General features: G+C 40.8%; 1 protein-coding gene across 5 annotated transcripts in view; it reads right to left on the reverse strand.

Moving 5' to 3' along the window:
* PDZRN4 (PDZ domain containing ring finger 4) overlaps nucleotides 1-23,432 on the reverse strand; it is a 255,192-nt gene that overhangs the window by 100,060 nt on the left and 131,700 nt on the right. Inside the window, exon 1 of one of the 5 annotated variants that reach the window (XM_050900201.1) lies at nucleotides 7,715-7,783. The exons of the other annotated variants lie outside the window; for them this stretch is intronic. Coding sequence (XP_050756158.1) covers nucleotides 7,715-7,783 — 69 coding nt within the window. Of the gene's footprint in view, nucleotides 1-7,714; nucleotides 7,784-23,432 lie in introns of those variants that run through there. 5 annotated transcript variants of the gene reach the window in all.

Below are 23,432 nucleotides of genomic sequence, written 5' to 3' on the forward strand. Positions count from 1 at the left end.
TCCTCTGCCTGTCCACACCAGTATTTCAAACTAAAATACAAAATACAAACAACTATGAGTGAAAGTTTGCAGTGCACTATATGAAGACACTGCCATTCCATTTCTAGGTTCAGTTCATGGCATACAACTATCTGTAAAATTCTTTCTGACCTGCTGTTTGTTATAAAAAAATCATAGATAACCTTTTAACAGTTACTGCTCTAATATCCTCTCTTAGCAGACTGATTTTTGTTACAATTATTGAGCAAAGTAAAAGAAATGACAAGTTTATTACACACAAAATTGCAAGTCATTATCTTCCTGCAACCACAAAGTAAGCGTATAAAGAATAATCTGCATCTACATTTTTTAATTCTTTCATGTCTTGATATTTTGAGGTGACGTTTGCAAACTAGGAAATCCTCTTGCTCTTGACAAAAAAAAGATCTACCTAACAGTATCATCAAACTACTTTACATGAACCTAGAAGATGAGAAAAGCCTTTGTGGTTGAAATTAGCCAGGGGGTTCAAAGTTATGGGGTGGACAGAAAAGCAAGTACTATTACAAAAAGCTCATGTCCTTTAAAATAACAAGTCAAACACACTCTGAAGTTTAACAGCCTTGAAGCCAAAGATCCAAGCATTTTTCAGCTTCTTTTTTAAAATTATTTTTATGAGACGTCACCAAATCCCTAGGGGTGGAAAAGCTGCTGGTTATCACCAAGCCCTGCTGTACATGTCTCCATTAAGCTCTTAGTTCTTGAGAGACAACTGGTGAAACAACCTACTGTCAATTAACTTTTAACGTATACTTGGCAGAGTGTTTGGCTGACATTTTAATGCCCCTCCCCTTCAACGAACCACAAAACAAAAATACTGAACCTCTAAAATATGCTTCTTCGGCAGTTATCAGTCTGTGAATGTTCAAGGTAACAAGATTGGCTTCATCACATCACTGATGTATAAGACACATAAGGATACATTTTGCCTTAGGCCTGAGGATTATATCCATACCAAATCACATCAGGAAGCAAGCCTCAAGAAAGGATAGCTCTGTAAAAGATGTATAAAAATATGATCATTAGAAGAATCCTTAATCCCCGTTGTTAAATTCAAGATGCAAGGAACAGCAAAATGACAGAGAAAATCATGCTATTCAGTACCTCAACCACTTTTTTTATTTTCATGGCATTGCATATCCCTGCAGATTACTGATATAATCTCAGTATTGCTTTTTATAGATGCCTCTGTTGTACCCATCCCCTGAATTCTTATCTCATATACTATTGTCTGCTTTCTTATCTCAGGACTCTTTCTTCATCCTTCCTCTTGAGGTATGCGCAGGAACTATATGCCTTTTACAAGACAGTAAACAAGGACAGAAAATGAAAGCCTGGCCCCGGTGAAGTCAATGGCAACACTTCAGAGTTTCCTGGATTTTATCAGAAAAAAAATAAGCGTTTTATCAAAGGCAGTTGGCATGAGATCCAAAACAACACTTAGGTACTTAGCGTATAATTCAGCTGTCATGTTCAAAAGAATGATCCTAAAAATCCTGCTAACGGGTTTAGGTTTTTAGGAAATCAGACGACAACTTCCTTACATGCCTACAGCCACCATCCATCCGGGTGGCCAGAGCTGGTTATTTTAAGCAGCCTGCGTGTCCCCAGACCCAAATCCCCATGGCACAGTCCTCCAGGACTCCTCAGGGAGCCTTCACACCTGAACACAGCTCTGTGATGAGAGCCTAAATCCAGACAAGAGGTGGGCTTTCAGACTTATCTTCTCTTTTAAGCAATTGACATGTTGTGACTTAAGGCACAGAGCTGAGGTGTGGGTGCCCGGGGCTTTGGGGACAGTTACTGCTGGGCAGCCAACGCTCCCTAGGTCCATGGACCAGTACCCAGCGTGGGACGGTGAGCTCCTCCACCAGGAGCAAGAGCTCAGTTCTTAGCAATGCCACAACACTGGTGCCTCTTTTTGGGTGCCTCTTTTTGAGTACAGCCTGCAGAAACGTTATGGCAATGGGATTAGTTATTTAGATGAATGCTGCTCAATTATCAGTGTAAAGTAAATAAGCAAGGAAACGGAAGAACCAGTGTCCTGGTTTCGGCTAGGACAGAGTTAATTTTCTTCCTAGTAGCTGGTATAGTGCTGTGTTTTGGATTTAGTAGGAAAAGAATGTTGATAACACACTGATGTTTTCAGTTGTTGCTAAGTAGTGTTTATACTAAGTCAAGGATTTTTCAGCTTCTCATGCCCAGCCAGCAAGAAGGCTGGAGGGGCACAAGAAGCTGGGAGGGGACACCATCAGGACAGCTGACCCAAACTGGCCAAAGAGCTATTCCATACCATATGACATCATGCCCAGTATATAAACTGGGGGGAGTTAACTGGGAGGGGGGATCGCGGCTCGGGAACTAACTGGGCATCGGTCAACGAGTGGTGAGCAATTGCATTGTGCACCACTTACTTTGTATAGTTTAATTCTTTTAGTATTGCTATTGTCATATTATTATTATTATCATTATCATTGTTTTTCATTCCTTTCTGTCCTATTAAACTGTCTTTATCTCAACTCACGAGTTTTTTTTCCTGATTCTCTCCCCCATCCCAGGGGTGGGGGGGCAGTGAGCAAGCAGCTGCGTGGTGCTTAGCTGTCGGCTGGGGTTAAACCACGACAACCAGGAAAGCTGTGCCTGCTAACCACAAAGACCATCTCTTATCTGTAGAAGTCAACTTTTATGAACTCGGTTTTTAAAGTCTTTTCAGTTCAGAAGAAGTTCTTTTGAGGAAATTCCAAGCCAAGTTTCTAGGACATGGCTAGAAATGTATGACAAGCTTTACTTGATTATATTTTTACCATAAATACATTGCTCTACTAATATGAGACAGTGCAGCTTTGAGGGGAATTACATGGAGCAGAGCTCTAAAGTTGTTCAGTTAAACTGAGAGGAAACAGTACTCCTACAAGTTTGTTGACTCCTTCAGCACCTCAAAATTTATTTTTGAACTTTTCAAACAGATAAATCAGTATTCAGAAGAGCTGCTTAGGAAAAACAAGAATCAGGGGGTTCTCAATTGTTTTGTTTAAAAATTTAGAGAGGAGCAAGAAGGAAAAGCTAGGAAATGCAGGAAGATCAAACTAGATCTACTTTTCCTACTGATTAATTCAACTCAGATAATTCAACTAATTTCCAGTCAATTACATTTAGAATTTTCTCCTTTCGTATTCTCCAGAGGTAAAAGTGTCCTGCCACAGAATTTCTATTAAGAATAGAACTTAGATATAAATGGACCCCAAAATGTGTTTGTGCTGATGCAGCACAAGATAGTACTTTCCCATTGCTGGTGAAATTCATGAGGAGCATTTAGAGGTTGCACTGATGTACAGCAAACGAAGGTGACGCAAAAGCTGCTGGCAGGTATCTCCAAAAAAGAATGAGAGCTAATGGCAAACACCACACTGAAGAGTTGTCATGTAAATACCTCACATGGCATAAGTACCAAAAGTGAATACCAGTGCCTGGAGGTTGGTTCAGAAGGAAAATAAGGATCACATCATCTAGACTATTTAATCCTCTGAATAAACGCAAACTTCATCAAGACCAGAGAAGGCAGGTCCCAGTGACAAGGAACACTGCTTGGCCCCCTGTCTTCTTTCCTTATTCCAATGTCAGCTATAAGCAGCATCTCCTGAAAAATACAGAAGTGCCTCTGCTGTTTCAGTGGGCAGCCTTGATGTCTCTCTTGCGAACACCTTTGAATTTGAAGAGATGTACCACTAAAACTCAGCACTTCAAGTAGCCCCAGGGATATCAAAATGAACATAAAATTAGAACTCTGAACTGGTGAAAATTTGAGCTTTATGCTAATTATGGAAACCAACATGAGAAGCAAACTGCATAATCAGTCTTCAGGGGATTTAAAAATGCTGCAAGCAGGCTCTACTATCATCTCAGGTCAAATGTAAAATATAAATGTGCAACCTTCTAGTTTTAATCCCAGCTCCACCACTGACTTTGTGAGCCATCCCAGATTGCCTCTGTTTACCCTTCTAGCTTTTCTCCTTTCTCCCTTTCAATTCTAAGCTCACCTGAGCCAGGACTGCTTCTTAACATCTAACTCAAAAAAGAAGTTCACACTGGTCTTTGGTTGACCTCCAAAAGTAGTGTGTTCTCTCCCCTCTTTTTCTCTGGGTTAACTGCACATTTTGAAAACAAAGCATAAAAATTCCGTCAAACAGAAACGATTTCCACGGGATATCCACAGAATTCTGTGAAAAATTTGCATTTCCTTGAGTCTCACACAAAGCTATTGAAGACCACTGCTGACGATTGATCAGATGGTGCTTCAGTTTCATTCCCTCCAATCCTTGCCATATTTCTCTTATCCTTTCCGCTAAACGGGAAGAGTCCTCATCGTGCAGCTAACAAATGTCTTAAACTCACTTCCTTAACCCCAGCAGTGCAAGAGAAAATCAGCTGAGAATGGCAGAGGTCTGCTCCTAATGAACATGAGCACGCACCAGGTCCCACCTTCTTTAAGTGACTTGACGTAGACTTCCTGGCTGCACATTCATTACCTCAATCCTGCTTATACAGCACACAGGAAATAATAATAATAAAGTGCCCCATGAAGTAGCATGCAGGGCCATAAATTTCAAACTGAGACATCTTCCGTTTCTCCACTGGGAGGCATATGGAAAAGAGGACTTGGGGCGTGCTACGCCTGATACCTTCTCACGGTGAAGTCAAGAAATAAAGCTGAGCCATCCTCATGTCCTGAGGACAGGTGAAGAGGCACTCAGAAGCGCAAGGGTCCTTCACCAATGCGTAGTGGTATCTCAAAAGCTTTCATTCTTAAAACACGACTATTTGACTTTTTGTTTTAATCCCAATCTGCATGTGCACGACACGGTTACCAAAATAAAAGTCTCCGTCATGCAAGCAAATGCTGTTTTCGGAGAGGGCCTCCATGCTCTCTGAACTGCTATCTCAGTGAAAGGCAAACGAGCCTGGAGGAAGAGGGTGGGGGGAAGAGCGAGGAATTATACATATTCTAATAATGTCTTCACTTCCCAGCAGCTATAAAACAAAAAGCTCTCCGGTGCTGAATCTGACCTCACTACAAACAGCAGCAGAAAACATACCTCACTGTAAGCACTTGCATGGTTTTCCTCTGCAAACACACTTTCCTTTGTTTACTGTATTTTTAAGTACATGAGTACACAGACCACCCACAGTATCAGGTAGCCTAGCATGGGAAAGGTGAGAGATGAGGCTAGGATTGCTTCCTTATATGAATATAAATTAATCTATCTGATCCACATATGCTAGTGAGCCACAGCTCATCCTCAGTCAGTTCATGTCCCTGACAGGCTAACTTGTCCCAAGCTCTCCAGAAATCATGCAGATGAAAGAACCAAGGCTGTGGTATAGGAATTACAGGACTGGAGAGTTAAAAAGGGATTTGCAAATCAAGTAGTAATGCCTGCCTTGGCTTAATTTAATTTATCATATTCTACTGCTGCTCCCCCCCATAGCAGGAAATCAGTATTGTACACAGAAGCAGCTATGGTGTGAGATACTACCTGATCTCTACTGTAGCATCTGGTTAAAAATATGCTCAGTATCCTTTGGGCTCTGACCTGCATACACTGAAACAAAGATAGGGATGAGTTTATAGATGAACACAGGATATGGCAGAAAGCACACTAAGTCATTTCTCTGCTCTCCTTCTGCACCTTATCAGTGACATTTCCCTAACAGCACAAGATGCAGCACCAGGCTCACTGCATTTCAACTCCCCAAGGAAACTCACTCAGATCCTCCGAGGGATTACACTTTATCTGGCAAGCACCAGAGTAAAAAGTGAAAGCATTAGTTCATTTTGCACCTTGATTGTTCACATCCACAGACACTCCAACTCAACAGCAGAATAGATACAGCTAAAGGGAAGAATTTCTCTAGAATCTCTTAAATACCCCACCTTTAGGTTTGCTGATCATTCCAATAGCATTTATTACTATGCAACATTACTGCAAGGAATATTTTGAAAATGCATTCCTCTAAACCAGGCACAGTGTCTTTTTTCCCTATACACATGCAGCCCTTTAAGAAATGTCTAATCCCCTTCATAGCACAACCTGCATTTCTTATTCCCTGGCACAGAAAAGCAGACACTGACCTACTCCACTCTCTCCATTTTACACTTTCGGATCAGTTTGGCAATCCAAAGCTGGGGAGGGGGAAAGGGAGGAGAAGGAAATGTGCTGCTGTGCTTTTCCCTGTGCTATTGCTGTAAGAAAACATGATGATGGGATTACGACTAACTATTGAACTAAAGGGAAGTGTTCCACCTAGAGACCATCTTCACCAGGCAAGGCAACGGGCAGGTTACCTGCGAACGGACACTTTTTTAGGATGGAATACGCCTGCTGGTTCTGTGGTAAAAAATGATGCAGAGGTATTGCCCCCAGTAGTAATTAACGATGTTAATCTTCTTCTTCCTCTCTATGGTGATAAAAAAGAGTCATTTTTATATTTAATTAATGCAGAGGATCATTTTGGAAACTGGCTAATGAGGCTCTGATCACATTACCATGAAAATGTGCATTAACACCGCAACTGAGGAGGCTGCTTCATGTGTAGAGAATCCACTTTGTAATTAGCCCACTGTGAAATGAATCACGTCAGGAGGAACTTGGAGGGAACCAGTCGGCAATGGGCACTTAGCTGCTGCTGTGCCAATAGACCACCAACACCGTAAGCTGTTTTTTCTCCTCCGCGCTGCCTGTCAGCAGCAGCGCAGTCCAAAACTGCAAGCATTCAGCCTCCGTCAACGGCAATGTGTCAAAGCCAGGACAAATTATAGAGAGGGAGAGAACAGATGCTGAAAGGCACTAAACTTTAGTATGCGAGGATCTGCTGTGCCAAGAGGAAAAAACAAACAAAAAGCTGCAAATCAAATACTGATTCAATAGGATCCAAGCAAAAATTATGGGCTGTTATGGTAAGTGCTTGTTTCGTCTTTTCTCATCTTATTCTGAAGGAGCTGGGAACGTGTTAGCAGCACACTGCTACACTGCTACTCACACTGCTACGATGCTGAAAGAGACACCAAAATATCTAGATGGGATTAAGATCTTTGTCTAGTAGTAAACAGAAATAACACACACACAATGAATGAACAAGCAGCATACCTCATCTATGGAAACCCTGTTGTACTCAGTACCTGTTTAAAGGTGACAAGCACGTTTCAGAATCATTTCAATTTTAATTAATTAATGTGAAAATTTAACATACTTCTTGGCCAGCACAGACATGCCATAAAAACTTTGTTCCTTAACTTAGAAATACCTGAGATCACAGACCTAACGCTTTCAGAGGCAGCAGTGCAACTTATCTGAAATCAAGTCTTGTTACCAAAGCCAAGGGCTCCCTTAAAACATCACCGATACGGTTCAGTGAGACTGCTGCTATATGACTGACATCTTGGCAGAAGATGCACAAAAATGTTAAAAGAATCCCACAGGAAGTTATCTGAAGGGGGAGTGGCAAACGAGCAGAAAACAACAGGCATCCAAAATACTAATAATTACCCCCCCCCAAACAACTTAGCAATTTTGCAAAGGAAAAAAAAGGCAAAGCAAAACAAAAGCATCTCCACTTACTCTCTGTAAAGAACACACATTTTTACTCTGGAGATGCTGGTAATATCCTCTGCACTCACCTGTGAAACTTCATAGAGCAGTTTGTAGTGCTCCTCTCTCTTCTGAAAAGTGCACAGATTGCAGCCCATCCTAATAAGCAACACAAGAGCAAAGCCTCTAATTTCCCCAGCACTGAAAGGCAAATGCACTGACAGGGAATCACCCTCCAGACTTGACTACTGTTTTTCATCAGTCACTCCAGCCCCGAAACACAGCACACCACTGTTAGCTGGAAGCACAAGGCAGGGCAGTGCGTAGCAGCATGCTCTTCTTCCCTTTCCCTAACTATCTTACACTCACGTATACACACACAGAGTTTCGACTCAGTTCATGGCAACACTCCCCCTGTCTCTGCATCAGTGCACATGACTACACAGATTCTCACTCATGAATATTAATAGCCTCTCATTGATTATTTATGACAGAACGTGTTAGCGGGGAGGGGTGTCATAGCTGCTGCTGATGACAGATGAATATTCACTAATTAAGAAGCAAATGTACTGTGGTTAAACAAAATTTACTTGTGTCAATACCATCTCTGTTTATTAAGGTTAGAAGGACTAAGCCTCATGTATTTCACCCACACTCGCCTTAATTTTTACAGTAATTGTGAGGCTATTCATGAATGGGGGTGGGAAAGGCACAAGTCAAGTCTTATGTTAGGTCTCCACCTTGTGCAACAGGGATCACGGAATACACTTAAAATATTTGCAAGCATTTTAGGAGAGTGCTTTTGAAACCTCAGCTGATGTTGCTAAAAATTTAAAGCAAAGAAGGAAGGAGAGAAAATTAACCCAGATGGCTATACTGCCAGCTTCACCTTTGACACTGCCAAATTAAGCCAAAATTCCAGTGTACTCATAAAAGGCATGAGTCTATAACAACTCGTCATACATATCCAGTATATGTGGAAATGCAGGTGTGCCTGATCTGGTGCTTTTTGCATATATACACACATTGTACTGTTTATTAAATAATCTCGCATTGATGTCTCTTCTGGCATGTAAAACAGATTAATAGTAATTATAGCCCCAATTTCTAAGAAACTCAACAGATATACCCTCTTGGACTCCTAGATATCAAAGCTTTTATTATAACACGCCATTCTATCTAATTTTACCATTTGTAAATTAGATTTTAATGGCTCCACAATTCTCAATGTGTGTATAAAGGCAAGGATGCATTTAAAATTAAACCCACATGTTAAATGTTAAGGCCAATGGAAATCACACTTAATTCCAGGCTGACGTTAATTCCTATATTGTATATCATGTAATCCATTGGTAGTTATGCAAGATAACAAGCCATGGCAAACCAAGACAGAAAATAAAAAAGTTGCTTTTATCACTCCTTTCTCAGCAACTCTGCTAATCAAGAACTAGGTCCTTGTTTCAAAGCATCTTTAATCTGGAGGGGATAGCAGGCGGGATCCAAAGCAGAAATAATTACTTGGAAACCAATGAAACCAGTTAGTTAAGATTGACACTGGGCCCTAAAGAGTTGCAATTACTAAGCGCTGATGTACACCTTTTTTTTTGGGGGGGGGGGGGCAGTTTTCTAAAAGTGCTTTGTCAAACATTTAAAATAGGTAACAGGAAATGATTCTAATGAGCACTAATTGTTAACAAATTGGCTTTGCATCTAGCAGCACCTCAAACACCACCAACACCGGATAGCAAGCAGATCAACAATCATGTGCTGCTTATCAGTCCTGCCCCTTGGGATGTAATAATCCGATTTTCTGGGCCTTAATTTTACCTAACAGCCGGGATGAAAGCCAAGCAGAGAAACCTACAGGAAAAACTGGACCATTACTGCAACTCTGCATATCAGTAAAGTTTGCTAGAACCTCTATGTAAATTACAGATAGGTTGAGACCAGATCTTATTTAAATTTCATCTCCTTTAATAAATGAGCAGAGTCAGGAGGAATCAAATAATGACCATTAACAGAGCAAGCTCTTCTCAGATCAGCTTCCAGCACTGTTCTGAAACATAACATTAAGATTAATTTTTATTTGGTGGAAGAACCTGAGCAGGCAGGTTTGGTTCTGAACTTTCCCAAAGTCCAAGGGTTTCAAAGCTGAACCACGGAGGCAGGTTCATCATTGTTAGAAAGAATCAGCCTCTGTTCTCCTCCTCCACACTCCCATGAAATGCTGTTCATGCTGAGAGGTTTAAACCCATGAAGCAAACATCAACTCAGTCTTTGAAGGTTTCTATATTGTGAGGTGCAGAAGGATTCTCAGATGTGTAAATTTTGAACTTAAGAAAGTCAGATCAAGGAACTAGACAACAGTCGTGCAAGGACAACCATGCCATCTTTCGACGAAAGTGTTCTCTCCTTCCACTGACACAACTTCTTCCTCTGACACATACACAGTCTGAAAGCTAAACTACATTCATAAAAGGAGACATGATTTACCCTGGTATATTTTTTATAGTCCCTTAAAATTAGTTCTTTAAAAAAAGGGGAAAAGGATACATTACTGCAGGAATCCAGTTGTACAGGCACAAGAAACAAACAAACAACAAAAAAACCCCAACAGACAAAATAAGCAATGGAAAACTACAGTTAATTTTTCAGCAGTTTCTTCTGACAGTCTCTTTTTTCATTGGTCTTCCTCTGGTTCTTTTGTTTCCTTCTCTGAAGCCAACATAGGCTTCTCCATTCATTTATCAAGTGCATGCCCTCTGCCCATACAGAGAGTAAAAGGGTTCTGTCTTCTGCTTCTGCGGCCACTAATGGGCACAGTCTGCAGGGCTGAATAGATTTATTTGAGAAGGAAAGGTGTACTTCCAGGTTCTTGATTTCCACCTAAATATGCCGCTTTGATTTTACATGTAGTCAAAATACCAAACTTTGTGCAGCACAGAATGACTTTCAAGGCAAAACTTGACTGAACTAATGACTAAAATGAAATATATGATGTGCTTTGGTCAAGTTGAATTTGATGTTGGGGAGAAAGCAATCTCTTTCTTTCCTTCCTTCTCTCCCTCCTTTTAATCCCCCTCCAACATCAAATTTGTAGCTAAAGGGACCAAAAAGGTACTAAAACATAATCAAGTAATTCTTATTCTACATGTAATTCAAAGATATTTGAATAATTCAATGCTTTTCTTGATTGTGGAGTTCTCCATGTTCATCACCTACAATTTAATGTTACCATAAAAACTAAAATCATAATTTATAGTCAAACCAGGAATGCAATAATGCAAAGGGATGGAGTTTAATTTCAAGAGAGTTACAGCAAAATTTCTGTTAACATTTTCAAACAAGGTGCCCTTGTTTAGGTCTCCTAATTCATTTTAAGTATCTAGGAGATGACTTACACATTTGGTATATAGTTTCCTCACTGAGGTATAGAAGCGTCTAATTATAAGCACCCATGCTTGAAAGTTTATCATTGCAAAAAATTCAAGGCAATGACAATGCAAATTAAAGGCCACTCACTCCTTTATATCTTCTTTATCACACAGCTAAAAGACATATACTAAAATGTAATATTCATTTTAAGTGAGGATAATGAAGTTGTTGGTCCAAACTCAGTGGTGAAACCCAGTGAGGCAAATGTGGAATTCCAAGTTTCCTTTGCATGCCCCTGAATTCACACTCTCCTCCTGAATTTACCAACCCCACTGCATTTACTCTATAAATTTTGAAGAATTCCCAGAAATTTAGCTCACAGAATAGATGGCAATGCAATTTATAGTCTTAGGGCTGCATACCTGTAAAACAAAAATATCATAAGAAAAAGGGAGTTGGTTATCCCCACTGTCCTAAACAAATGCTTGAACTCTTAAGGCTTGACCTCAGTCTGGCCAGATCTTTTAGTTCATCGTGATAATTAGTGTTTTTCCTAAAGCCTCAGGTGCTGGAATCAGTCAGATTGTATGCATCAGATTGTATGCATCAGTCAGTTTGCGTATTAGAAAAACAAGGAATTTTCGAGCCCTACGATTGCAGAGAAAAACTTAAAAACCTTCAGTAAATGTAACCCAAAGACTCAGAATTTGCATACAAGCTAACCAGCTTGAACTCTAAAATAACATAATGTATATTACCCAGTAGGCTAAATGAAGGTGCAACTATGGAAGTACAGAGTCATTGAGATGGGCTTAGGCTCCAATAAAAGGGATTTTTGCAAATATAAAAAACTGGAAAATTTAACCACACTCCCTACAAAAGATACATGAAAATCTAACTCAAGGCAAAAATGCACTATAAGTTTTCCACAGACATCAGAACACTTAAAAAATGCATGATTAAAATAAGTAAGAATGTGTATCTACAATAAAATGTAATATTCGCAGGAACATTAATTTATGTCCGTAGGAAAGACACTTGTTTAAACTCATCCTTTAGCACAGCCACTGAGACTTCATGCACTGCTCAAAGTCACAGCAAGAATAAGGGTGGTAGGAGAAAAGGCAGGGCGTGGAATTCCCATGTTCTGTATTTCCCAGGAGGACTGTAATTTATCTGAAGACTATCCAGGTCTACCTGACTGTAAATCAAATGGGGTCCATATGTGGAATCTTCCATTAGGCTCAGATGCCTCCTGGAAGGTAGGGAGCACCTACAACATCATACAACACAAGTCCAGTCTATTCTTTTTTTTTTTTTTTCCATTCATGGTTAAATTGACACAGATCTATGGGATTCCTCGTCCAAAATGTAAATACATGTCTAGAGAGAAATGGAAAGCAAGCACATGAGGAACCTTCTCTGCCACGATTGCTTACAACACAAAAGCTACTTGTCCCTTTTGTTCTACACAGGAAAAAAGAAAAAAAAAAAAAGAACCCCTGTTTATCTATCACTCCCATGTGAATGGGCTGGCTAGCTTTCTTTGGGAAAAGTACCACTCCTTTGCCAGGTCTACGGGCCAAACTTCAGACTGCTCACCTTTATTTGCTTTTCTTTCTCTAAGTTTCATCCAGGATATTCTTTTCTGAGGTTTTTACTCTGAGTGGCTTCCTCGTTGTTTCTTAAACTGCTGCCATAATCAATTACAGAAGTGTTGCAGAGCACCAAATGATGCCTATACTGAACTTTAAGGCCTTAGGAATACATAAAGACATCAAGTGGACGGTGTCAGTTAAATTGAGAAAATCGGTCAATGCTGGCCCTAAGAGTCTTCTCTAAACTAAGGACTCTGTTAACAAATTCTAAAAGAAACTGGACTTTCTCTTGACTTTCTCTACCTCATCAGTTAATTATAAGGAAACTATCTGACACACCTTTACTTTTTTTTAACCATGTCATCATGTGAAACCAGACTGATAGTTCTTTACTGCACTAGAGAGTTTCAACAGTATGCAGTGTACCGAGTAGAATTACTCATAAATAAGCTTGAAAGGATTTAAAGGAAACGACAAAATTTTATTCAGGATAGCCAAACCTAAAATGGCTGAACAGAGTTGTGGAAAAAAACTCTGATTATAGATAAATTGGGATACGAAGTCCCATGTCGATAAACGCTAAATAATGCACTTAGGGAACATTGCTAAAATATCCAGAGCCGTGGTCTCTAAAGTAGTTATTTCTACTCAGAAAATAGATCTGGAGTTGTGGATAGTTTCCTTGAACTACAAGTTCAATGCTTACCCACAGTAAGAAGTCAAGCAGAATGTGAGGAATTTTAGGAAAAGACTGACAACGGAGCAGAAACTATTGTCATGAAACTGCACAAACCCCAGCAATATCCACATATGAATACAGCAAGCAGTCCTGGTCTTTCCATCTCTAAATCATTTAATGGAAATGGAAGAGCTATGAAGAATAGATGAGAAACACAGATGTGTAATAGTTCGCTTTCCCTGCATCTTTCATCTTAATCTATAATTTTTTCCCTCATACGGAAGCCATTCCTTCTCACATTACACAATGAAATTATCAGACAATACATTTAAAGCAACAAAAGGAAGTCTGGAATTTTTTTCTAAGTAATTTGACTGTGGAACTCATTACCAAAACTCACTGGAAGCAAAAAGCAGAAAAGGGTTCAAAAAGGTATTAGACAGCTTTACGACAGGTAACTGTCAGTAGTCATCTGCCTGCTTAGGAAGCCCGTAATTCACCGACTCCTGGGAGCGATGAGAGAGAATACAGCAGCGAGATTTCTCTCCATGCATCCCCTTGCTGATAGCTTGCCTGTGTTTTATTGTTGGCCTCTTCAGAAATCTAATATTGGCAATATGATCCCTTTACTAATTCAATTCTAAAGCTCCAAATTTACCAGTTCTTGCACAAAAAGGTAGAATATGTACTAAACTGAAAGTTCCTTCGCTAACGTTAGCTGGTAATACACCATATAGTCCAACTGCATTACAAGGCTTTATTAATGATCGCATCATGACTTTGGACTTCAAACATGTTTATAAAAGTACATTTTATTATTGTCCTCACTGGTTTCAAAGCTTTTCAAGTTACATCTGTTAAAAAAGAAAAAAAATCAGAATTTTTCCCAACACCTGAAGATCAAATCTAAGCTTTTTTTTTACATCTGTGTGGGAAAGAAAGACCATCTGGAACTGAGATATTACACACCAAGTTCAGGCCCAGACCAAACAAAGGCAAATATCAATGAAACGCCTCAATGAGAAACTGAGCTCACAGGACAAAACTCTAATTCAAATGCTGAAGCAGCAGGAACTGGTTCAGAGGATGAGAGCAGCAGTGAGGACTCCTTGGCTCTGTTCTTTCCTCTGATACCTGCATCATTAGAAAAGCTCTTCCTTTTTACATTCTTATAAAATAAGTAAAACCTGTCTTGCAAGAGCATTAATTCAATGAACCTTTTAAGACTTTTCAGAGCTTTTCAAAGAATGTATTATGGAGGGCTGTTACACCCGTCCAAGTTCTTCCGCTGAGGCCACCCTCGCAGTCTCCAGCACTCAAATGTAATTAAAATGTCTTGTGTGGTTTCTTAATTAAAAGTTTTAAGTAATACTCATGGTGTGCTAATCAGTATAAAAGTACAAAAGAAAAATTACTCATGACTTGAGAAAGTCCCTTGCTAAAAACGACAATCACAGCAATTTGAGGGATTAGAAAAACTAAACAAGAGATGTACTTAGGCCAGGGTGATGGTTGAACATGTCTTCACCCAGAGTGGCTAAAATATACTAGCTAGAGGTAGATTGGACCATTTCCTTTTCGGTTGCCTTCCAGTTTAAGTACCACTAGTTGGATAAACCTACAAAAGTAGTTTTGGCACATCTGAGTATTTCAAAAGTGTGGTAAAGATGCTGAGAAGAGTAGCCTGTCATGAATAATGCACTACCGTTATAGAGACATATTTACCAATACAGACACTTCACTGTTCACTTTCAAAGCTCATACAATTGACAATCTGGAAGAACTGTTGAAGTATACATGCAATATAATAGATTATTCTGTCTTGCCCCGTATAAATGGCCTACTGTGCCCTAGAAAAACACCCCGGGATTAGGGAAGTTTTCATGGCCTTGAATGGATTTTCGTGGTATTGAAGCTCAAAAGGAGACTTGTACTGAATCAGGGCATAAAAGCAGCTGCTTTCCTCCTTTACCAAAGCATAAAGATGTAATATAACTGTCAGAAGCTCATGTTACTATAGTAAAAAATAATTTTGCAACATAGAAATGACCCAAGTCTTTCAAGGACTAGTGAGGCAGAGGGGAGTTGGTTGTTTTTGTGTAACTAATCATGACTTCATTTCCCTAGAATTAGTATTAGGTGGTGTATGTGATTGAATCTCAAACCTGGCTCCCAACACACACCTGATAGAATGATGGATGCAGGAGCGGCACCACACAATACTGCAGGAGGAACCATCCACACCACTCCCATGTCTGACAGCTGGCTAGTTTGATTTAAAATTACAACTTGAACTGAAATCAACTCTGTTTGTTGACAGTCATTAACTGACTACCATAAAAGCGCCATTAATTCTGTTGTAGTCAGCAAATGCTTTGTAATGATCTAAAACTAATGCGGCTCCCCCTCCTATAAAATCCCCACAGCATTAAAGGTTTACTTTGTACACTGTTTGGGCTTTCTAAAGCTTAAAATCACTGCCAGTGCACCTGCTTTCTAGAAGATCATTAGGTAAAAATCCCAACGAAGCCCAATCAACCTGGCTTTAGTTACCTTACCGTCTGCTCTAGAAGAAAATTAATGGTATTAGATGTGTCTTTCTCTGAAAATTGCTGGTGTTTGGTTACCGTGCCAGCTGTCTGGGAGGTGTGTGGGTCTGCTGGATGCTGACCCGGCTGGCTGCCTGGGCAGAGCCCGGTCCCTGCCCCTGCGCCGGCGCCGCTGGGACCCCACACCAGCTGCTCCGCCAGCATCGGGGCGCCTCGAGCCCCCGCAGCACACCAGACCTCAGCCTTGCCAGCACACCCCTCCTGGCCCACCCCACCCCCACCCCCCCCCCCAAACCCCAGCTCCCTGCAATGCTCACCCAGGCCATTGTGAAACAGCAACGCCAGGTCTGAACTCAGGTATAAGGAGTTAGGAAGAAAAACAATAGAAAGAGTGAAAAAACTCCACACAGATGGAGACAAATGAAATCCGATTAACAATGCCTCTCTTTCTTCCATTTTGATGTCCTGTGGAAAAGAAATTAGCATAGCAAATCCTGCTTTATCCCTGAACGAGATTTCAGATCCTTAGTCTGAAATCTGCTCTTTCCTCCTGGAATAAAAAGTCAAACCCAAGAGCTTGTCAGCTTCAGAGGGGAGATTTGGCACACGCCAGCGGTTTCCGGGGCTGGGTGCCCGCCTGGCCCTTGCTGCCCGACCGCAGGCACACCTCTGCCGCACAGCCTCTGCTCAGCTGCTGCCTCCCCTGTGCTCCACTTCAGCCTTACCGCAGCATGCCAGGACTTCGGGTTTGTCTGAGCCCTCTGGACAGGGGCATTAAAAACACTTTTTGAATATAGCTTCCTAAAATAGCCAAAGGACAATGTACAGTGGAGGAAAAGCATTCAATCACGTTACAGTCAAAGAATGGTGCAAATTAAAGTGAAGTGCTTAACTAGTATTTGGCACAAAAAACATCTGAAACCCTACAAAACACCAAAATCACTTAAAAGAAACCTTCAGGTGGGAAGCAGGAATCATAGAGGCATGGGTCTCATTCACTTTACCAAGACTGAAGCAGTTAAAAACCCCCAGTGTGTTCTGAAGATGAACCCCTTAGCACCCGTCTTCACCAGTAAGTATTAATAGATGAAATAGTAGCGACACCAGTGCAATTCATCTGAGATGAAAATCCTTCCCAATTAAACTTTCACACAGTGAAAACACTATCTCCCTGAAGTTTTGCATTTTGGATTTCAAAATATGCTCCTCTTGAAATACACAACCGAGCTCCCTAGTGTATTTTAGTTGTCTGTATCAGTCATAAAGATAAAGCAGAGTCTAGAACAAAGAAATACGATGAGAAATGAAACAGAAATCTCCTGCTCAAAGAATCTCTGCTTTGTAATTCTCCACCGATGTTCTCTCCAGTCTTACGGCTGGGAAAAGGGAAGTCCCCTTACATTTATCTGAATGTATTTACTTACTAGGAAATGTCCACCCTGCTTTGTCTGATAGTGCAGCGAGTGCCCTTGGTACCCTTATACTTTACGAAAAGCAAACGATGCTACTTCTTAAAAATAATAACGAAATAGAATTATATCCTTGCAGAACAGATATTTTAGGAGATGTTGTTTGGAGCTCTCTATCTCAAAAAGTTCAAGGCTACTTGCACAACCTTTGCCAGCTCCTCCAGCAAGCCAGATCATGTACTCACATTTGTAAGAGTTTAAAGATGCTCACACACAGACACACACCTTCCCTGTGCACCCGCACCTACCCATCCACTTGCCCACTCAGACCGAAGCACTCTGCTGTAATACAAAAATGGATAAACCCAATCTCATCTACTCCAGAGACAATTTCAGTACTATCGAATCATTTAACCTCAAAAGGAAAACAACAGGCTTCAGGCCAGGTAGGCATCTCCTGCGGCTAAATCTGTCCATGTTTCTACTTGTCCATAAGAAGTCAGCCCCCACGTTTTCAACTCGTCGTCTTCAGAGAGGAGAGAAAGATGTTCTCATTTACCACAGGGGAGGAAGTGACATCTGTGAAAAATGAATTTACTTATCAGGCTTCAAACTACAGGCGGTATGTATGCGAGCGTGTACACTGGAGGGAAAAGCAGCACATTTCGAAAACTCAATTGTGTTTCATTTTTACAGAATTACACTTCTCACCTTATAAAACAGAAAGATCTTTTAATAGAAGGGGAAATATTTAACCTTCTCAAAGTCATTGGTTATTCTCTTCTCTGTGATTGCTCCTGTAGAGATATGAAACAAATCATAGGGCGAAAAAAAAAGAAAAGAAAAAAAATCAAGGAGAATAACAAATTGGGGGGGGTGGGGGGTGTTTTGTCTGCAAGACTTTCACCTCTAGCCTGAATCTCTTTCATTTCTATTCAGTTCTTGTGCAGGACACTACGATTATACGTATCAACTTAATTCAGTGATAAGAAAACCCTTACTATAAATCCTACCATGTGGGACAAATCTGTCAAGATCTTGATTATCAAAACAAATGAACAGACAGTAAAATGTGACATACATAGCATACACTTTACATGATAAATTAGCCCTCACGCAACTGACAGACATACTGTAAGGGGATGTTAAGGTTGCTATGGCAAACAATGCCTTTCCTCCCCCAGCTCCTGAATCACAAGTTTTCTGAGAGAGTCATTGACTTCTAGCAAAAGACAACAAATTTTCTATGGTTAAACACTACCTGCATGTAGCAAGACATATTTCTCTGTCCCACTGTGGTCTTCTTCAAAAGTTACTGCCTTCAGGAGTGACCTCGCTGTGTCACCGGAGTGACTAGCCAGAAGCTGTAAGGTTGTTCTCTTCCCCTTCAGCAGACGCATTAGGGATTTACTGTAATGCTTCAGGGATCCAAATAGTGATGGTCAAATAAATTAGGAAATGTACTTTATCATGCAGTGAGCAACAACATTGTCAGCTCAGGAAACACAAGAGAGAGTCCTATCTCAAGCTAGAAATGTGAACTAAAAATTCAATTTTAGCTACCCAAAAGTTTGGATGCTACACATCCCTCAGAATTGGGTTATCATGTAAGAACAGAGGTTTTTTTAAGAAACATTCCCACTTTTGGTTGGAATAAAAATCGTGGGGAAAAGACCATGATTTCAGCATACTTCTCATCCAAAATGGTGTTTGAAACTCCTAAGGCAGAAATCAGTGATACATTTAAAGAAACGGAGCAAGCCTCAGTAAGAATTTAGTAAAGCATCCTTAACAGCTATTTCTGTCAACTAGACGTAAGCATGCAACCAAGAGTTCTCCTGCACAAAGACCAACACACTAGAGAGAGTAAAAGGTGTGAGTATATTCCTGACACAAAGTATTCAGAACCTAAATCAAGATGGGCTCATTCTTGCTGCAAAAAATACACGAGTCTTATAGGTAATCCTGACAACTTCACGGATTACTTCTCCTGGAAACCTGTCAGAAATTCAAATTAAATTAGCTTCTCCTGGCTTTCTTAGCAAAACTCATAAACATAGCTGTGTTCTTGTTGACCTCAAAGGGGACACCAGCTGACCACAAACTCTCATTTAGCTGTTAATTTCTCTGATTACAGAGTGCCTTCTTTCTTTTAAGTTATGAGAGATATGTATATTGATCACCAGGTGACAGGGTGCAGACACAGCTATGACCACATCAAGATCACAATGTGAAATGTTCAGGTTTCTGTACATCTAGGAAGGACTGCAGAAGGCGCTTGTGTCATCTTTCTACTTCCTACTGTAGTTCATCATATAAACATCTCACAAAAGGTCACAATTCAACTGATAAAATTAATCATTTAGGTGCTTTTCCGAACACATGCTATCCTAATAGCAAGTTAAGTGATAAAATAAGGATGAGAAGCAAAGATCTTGAAAAAAACTCTCATCCTCAGCTAGTTTGTCTAAACTCTATCTGTACTATTAGTGAACAGGAGACCAATCTATATAAAGGTCTATTTTCTGTTTGAAAATACTTTTTATTCCTTCAGGCACAAGCAGAAGAGCAAACAATTCTGAGCAAGTAAAACAGATTATTTTAAAATCCTTAAATTTAACTTGTATTAAAAACCCCTACATGTCAGTAAACTATTTACATAACAACAGAAGTCAAGTTTCATACAGAATTTTTCATACAGAGATACCAAAGTACCTCACAAACTCAGGTAGCGTTATCACCATCTTACAAATGTGTGAATAACACAGAAATCTAGCAATGCATAATATTGAAATATGACAAATAATTTTCAAAATTCAGTACCAGTGTAGAAAGCACCAAGAAGCTCCGTGGTGAGGGAGCTACCCAGCACCAAGCAAGTGACGGCAGAGCAGTAACACACCAGAGGATGGCATCTAATGAATTTCAGCAATTGCCTGGGACAAGAAAAACCTTTCAAGATCTTTGTACACCTTGCAAAGAAACAAAACCAGTATGACTTAAACCCAATTTTAAATAAAAAACTTTTTGAAGGTAGCTCTTACAATAAACTGCAGAGAACACGCATAACAAAATTCACACTAGCTTCCAGCCGGCAACACAAACCTATGCAGTTTTATCTCATTTTCTCTTCTCCTTCCTTCACTGTACAGTGAGATTTTACTTTTGCATATCCTGCTCTGTATTTTCTTGTTTCCTATGCCCAGCTTAAATTCTGTGCCCTGCCACAACTCTGTATTTATTTCCCCATTCATCCACTCATGACTCCAAACAGGCCCCTGCTGCTATGCACTGCTTTTGTCCATCACATCCTGCTCCTTCCCAGCTCTTCTCTACCTTATTTCCTTTCACCTCTGGCTTCAGAATTTCCCCAGCGTTCTCCCTCCTGTGCATCCTCCCAAGAGCTGAACTCTGAAACAACCCCTCTCGCTGGGTGGAAGGCCGTGGAGGAGACCTCCTCAGCCTGTGCCCAGCGGCTGGCAGACGGGAGAGCCTGCCAAAGCCTCCGAAGCAGGCTGGGCTCAGCCGCGCTCGCCGGGGCTGCTCCCCAGGACAGTCCCAGCTCGGGTGTTAAAGCAAGCAACAGCTGCAGGTCTGCTTTCCTGCACACAGCAAAATAAACCAGGATGCCTGGGTCACAGGTTTAATTGATTTTTTTTGTCTTTCACCCTGCTTCAGAAGTCAGTCCGATCAATGCTATTTCACACTTTCCAGTGCAAGCTTTACTGATCTAACCCCTGACTAAAAATAGATTCATCAAAGCAGCACCAGGGGAGGCAATATTTATCCCCTGCAACACACAGGCAATGTCACGTTACAACTTCCTCCTGGCTTTCCTCCTCTATTAGGAGAGGCGGCGAAGGAAGAGAGGGAAGGAAGACTGGCACGGCTGAAGCGAGCGCCAGCACTGGAAACTGATGTTGTGTATTTATCCACTCGCATTAAGTATGGAAGAGGCAGTCACAGTTCGTGCTCCCTCGGCGCTCTTGCAAATTCTCATCCTTTCCATCTTCCAGTGGGTGACAGAAAACAGCAGTTACTGACAAATGCTGGGGGAAAGCACAAGACCTAACCAATAAATAATAAATGCATCCATATCTCTACAACTCCTTCCTTCAAGTCCACACAAAGTAAATATGAGAATCCCCATAGGAAGTCATGGAAGCTGCCAATTCCATTCATAAAGGCGAATAAATGAACTTTCGTACTGCTTCCCTGCATTTCTTTAATAATCTGAGTAAAAGTTGCCAACTAGTAACACAGCAGAACATGTTCATTCGCCCACACAAGACAGCTTTTCCTTTGCCAAATGCCCCGGTGTGAAGGGAGGTAACCGGAGAGGCCGGGGGAGCATTGTTCCTGCAGTGCACACACAGGAGGTACCTAGCAGCCGTGCACATCAAGAAATAAGGCTTTGTCATTTTGTCACACAGGTGAGAAGATTACTTCCTATACAAAACTGACAGCTACAAGGATTGCTACGTGGACGTGGTGTGAGAAGTTACTTGTGCCACTTCAAGCACCTACTCGTTTCCTCTCCAGCCATCTGCTCTTATTCCTTCTTAGCTTGTTATCTTGATGTACTTTTCTCAAGGACAGCTTCTCAGTTCTCTTCAATGGTGGGTCTATTGTTAGCCCCTTTGGTGCCTTATCCAAATCGTCCAGATTGTTTTTCCATATGGAATCAAAAAATCCCCCTGAAAGGCTGAGCCACATCACAGCTTGACTATTGTCAATCCTGCCTGCTGTGGATTGAATATTTCCATTTTGAGTAGTTTTGCTGAGATAACGTATTTTTAATCACTTCCCATTCAAGGTGCACACCTTCACCACCAGAGACTCAGACATTAAAAGCTCATCTGTCACTCTTTCCTGTCATTGCCCCTGCTCCCACAGCCCTTTCTTAACACGTCCAACTTAATTCTTCTACTTGCACCTCTAGTGCTATTTACGAAGCTCTATAATTTGGGGATAACTATTCTATTTCTTCTATGCCAAACTTCTTCTGGGATCTCATTCACACATCTTCTTAAATCTATTTCCTTCAGGGAGTCCTTCTTCATCAGGTCGCTTACAATGAAATCTCGACTCCTCCTCTGCCTGAACTGAGTTCCGGGTTTCTCCACAGCTGGGCTGTGATATCTTCAACTCTGGCACCCTCCTGAACCTCTGTCTTCTTCTCTGAACCCAGGATGTTGGAGAACATCAAAAGAACAGGTTTCTTCAGGCACTTTCGAACAGATCTATTCCAGGAAATTATTTTTCCAAACCTGACATAATACAGGAATCCAAGCCACTTTAAACTTAAACTGCAAGTGGACAAATAAAATACACCCTGCTTCTGAGACTTAACTAACACAACTCAGAGCCAGGAATTAGGACCTGCAAGTAGTTCTGCTGATTTGAACAACTGAAAACATTTTATGCAGAAAGCACACATTAAGCCTGTAGTTGGATGTGCTGTAATCAAACAAGTTTTCAAAAGCTGCAGAAGCAAATGCTTACCTCAAGAAACCACAGCAGGGCATCAAATAACAAAGAGCTTGAAGTCACCACCGTGAAAGCTCTCAGTTTGACCTCTGGGTACAAAACAAGAAGGACCGTGATGCCTTCTCATTTCCCATGATAATACCTAAGGTATCACTTCACATGACTACTGACTACTATATTTGCAGCGTGAACCACAAATTTCCCTTCAAAAGGCATGTCCTCTTTGCAGAAAACCATAAAAACGGACCTGAGTATTCACCACGTTCCCCAGCACAAACAAGAAGTCTGTCTCCAAAGCTTCGGCCTGTGGCCCTGCGTGCATCTGCCCTGCGCTGTCTGCTAATTGGACCTAAAACGTGCTGAAACAGTCAGCTGGAAAAGAGCCACCTTATCTTTCTGCTCCAAAAGAATTTTTAAAAGGAAAAAGAAACTCCTGTTGTGAATTATGAGAATGAGCATCTTTCAAATACTGTTAATAGAGCAATAAGAATTACCTCTTCTTCATGTCTGTAATACCCCAATCAGCAAGGACTCCTCCTCTCTTCCCAAGTCTCAATTTAAGATGTTTTTTATTTACAGTATTACTTTCCAGAGATATATATTAGCGCATTTTTTCAAAACAGATAAACATTGCCAAAGTAATTACTAAACACATCTTTCCCTGTATAGCCAACCAGGGGCTCAGTTCTGAAAACTTGCGCTATTAA

Source organism: Gymnogyps californianus, chromosome 1, assembly GCF_018139145.2.
Source record: "Gymnogyps californianus isolate 813 chromosome 1, ASM1813914v2, whole genome shotgun sequence".
Lineage (NCBI taxonomy): Eukaryota > Metazoa > Chordata > Aves > Accipitriformes > Cathartidae > Gymnogyps > Gymnogyps californianus.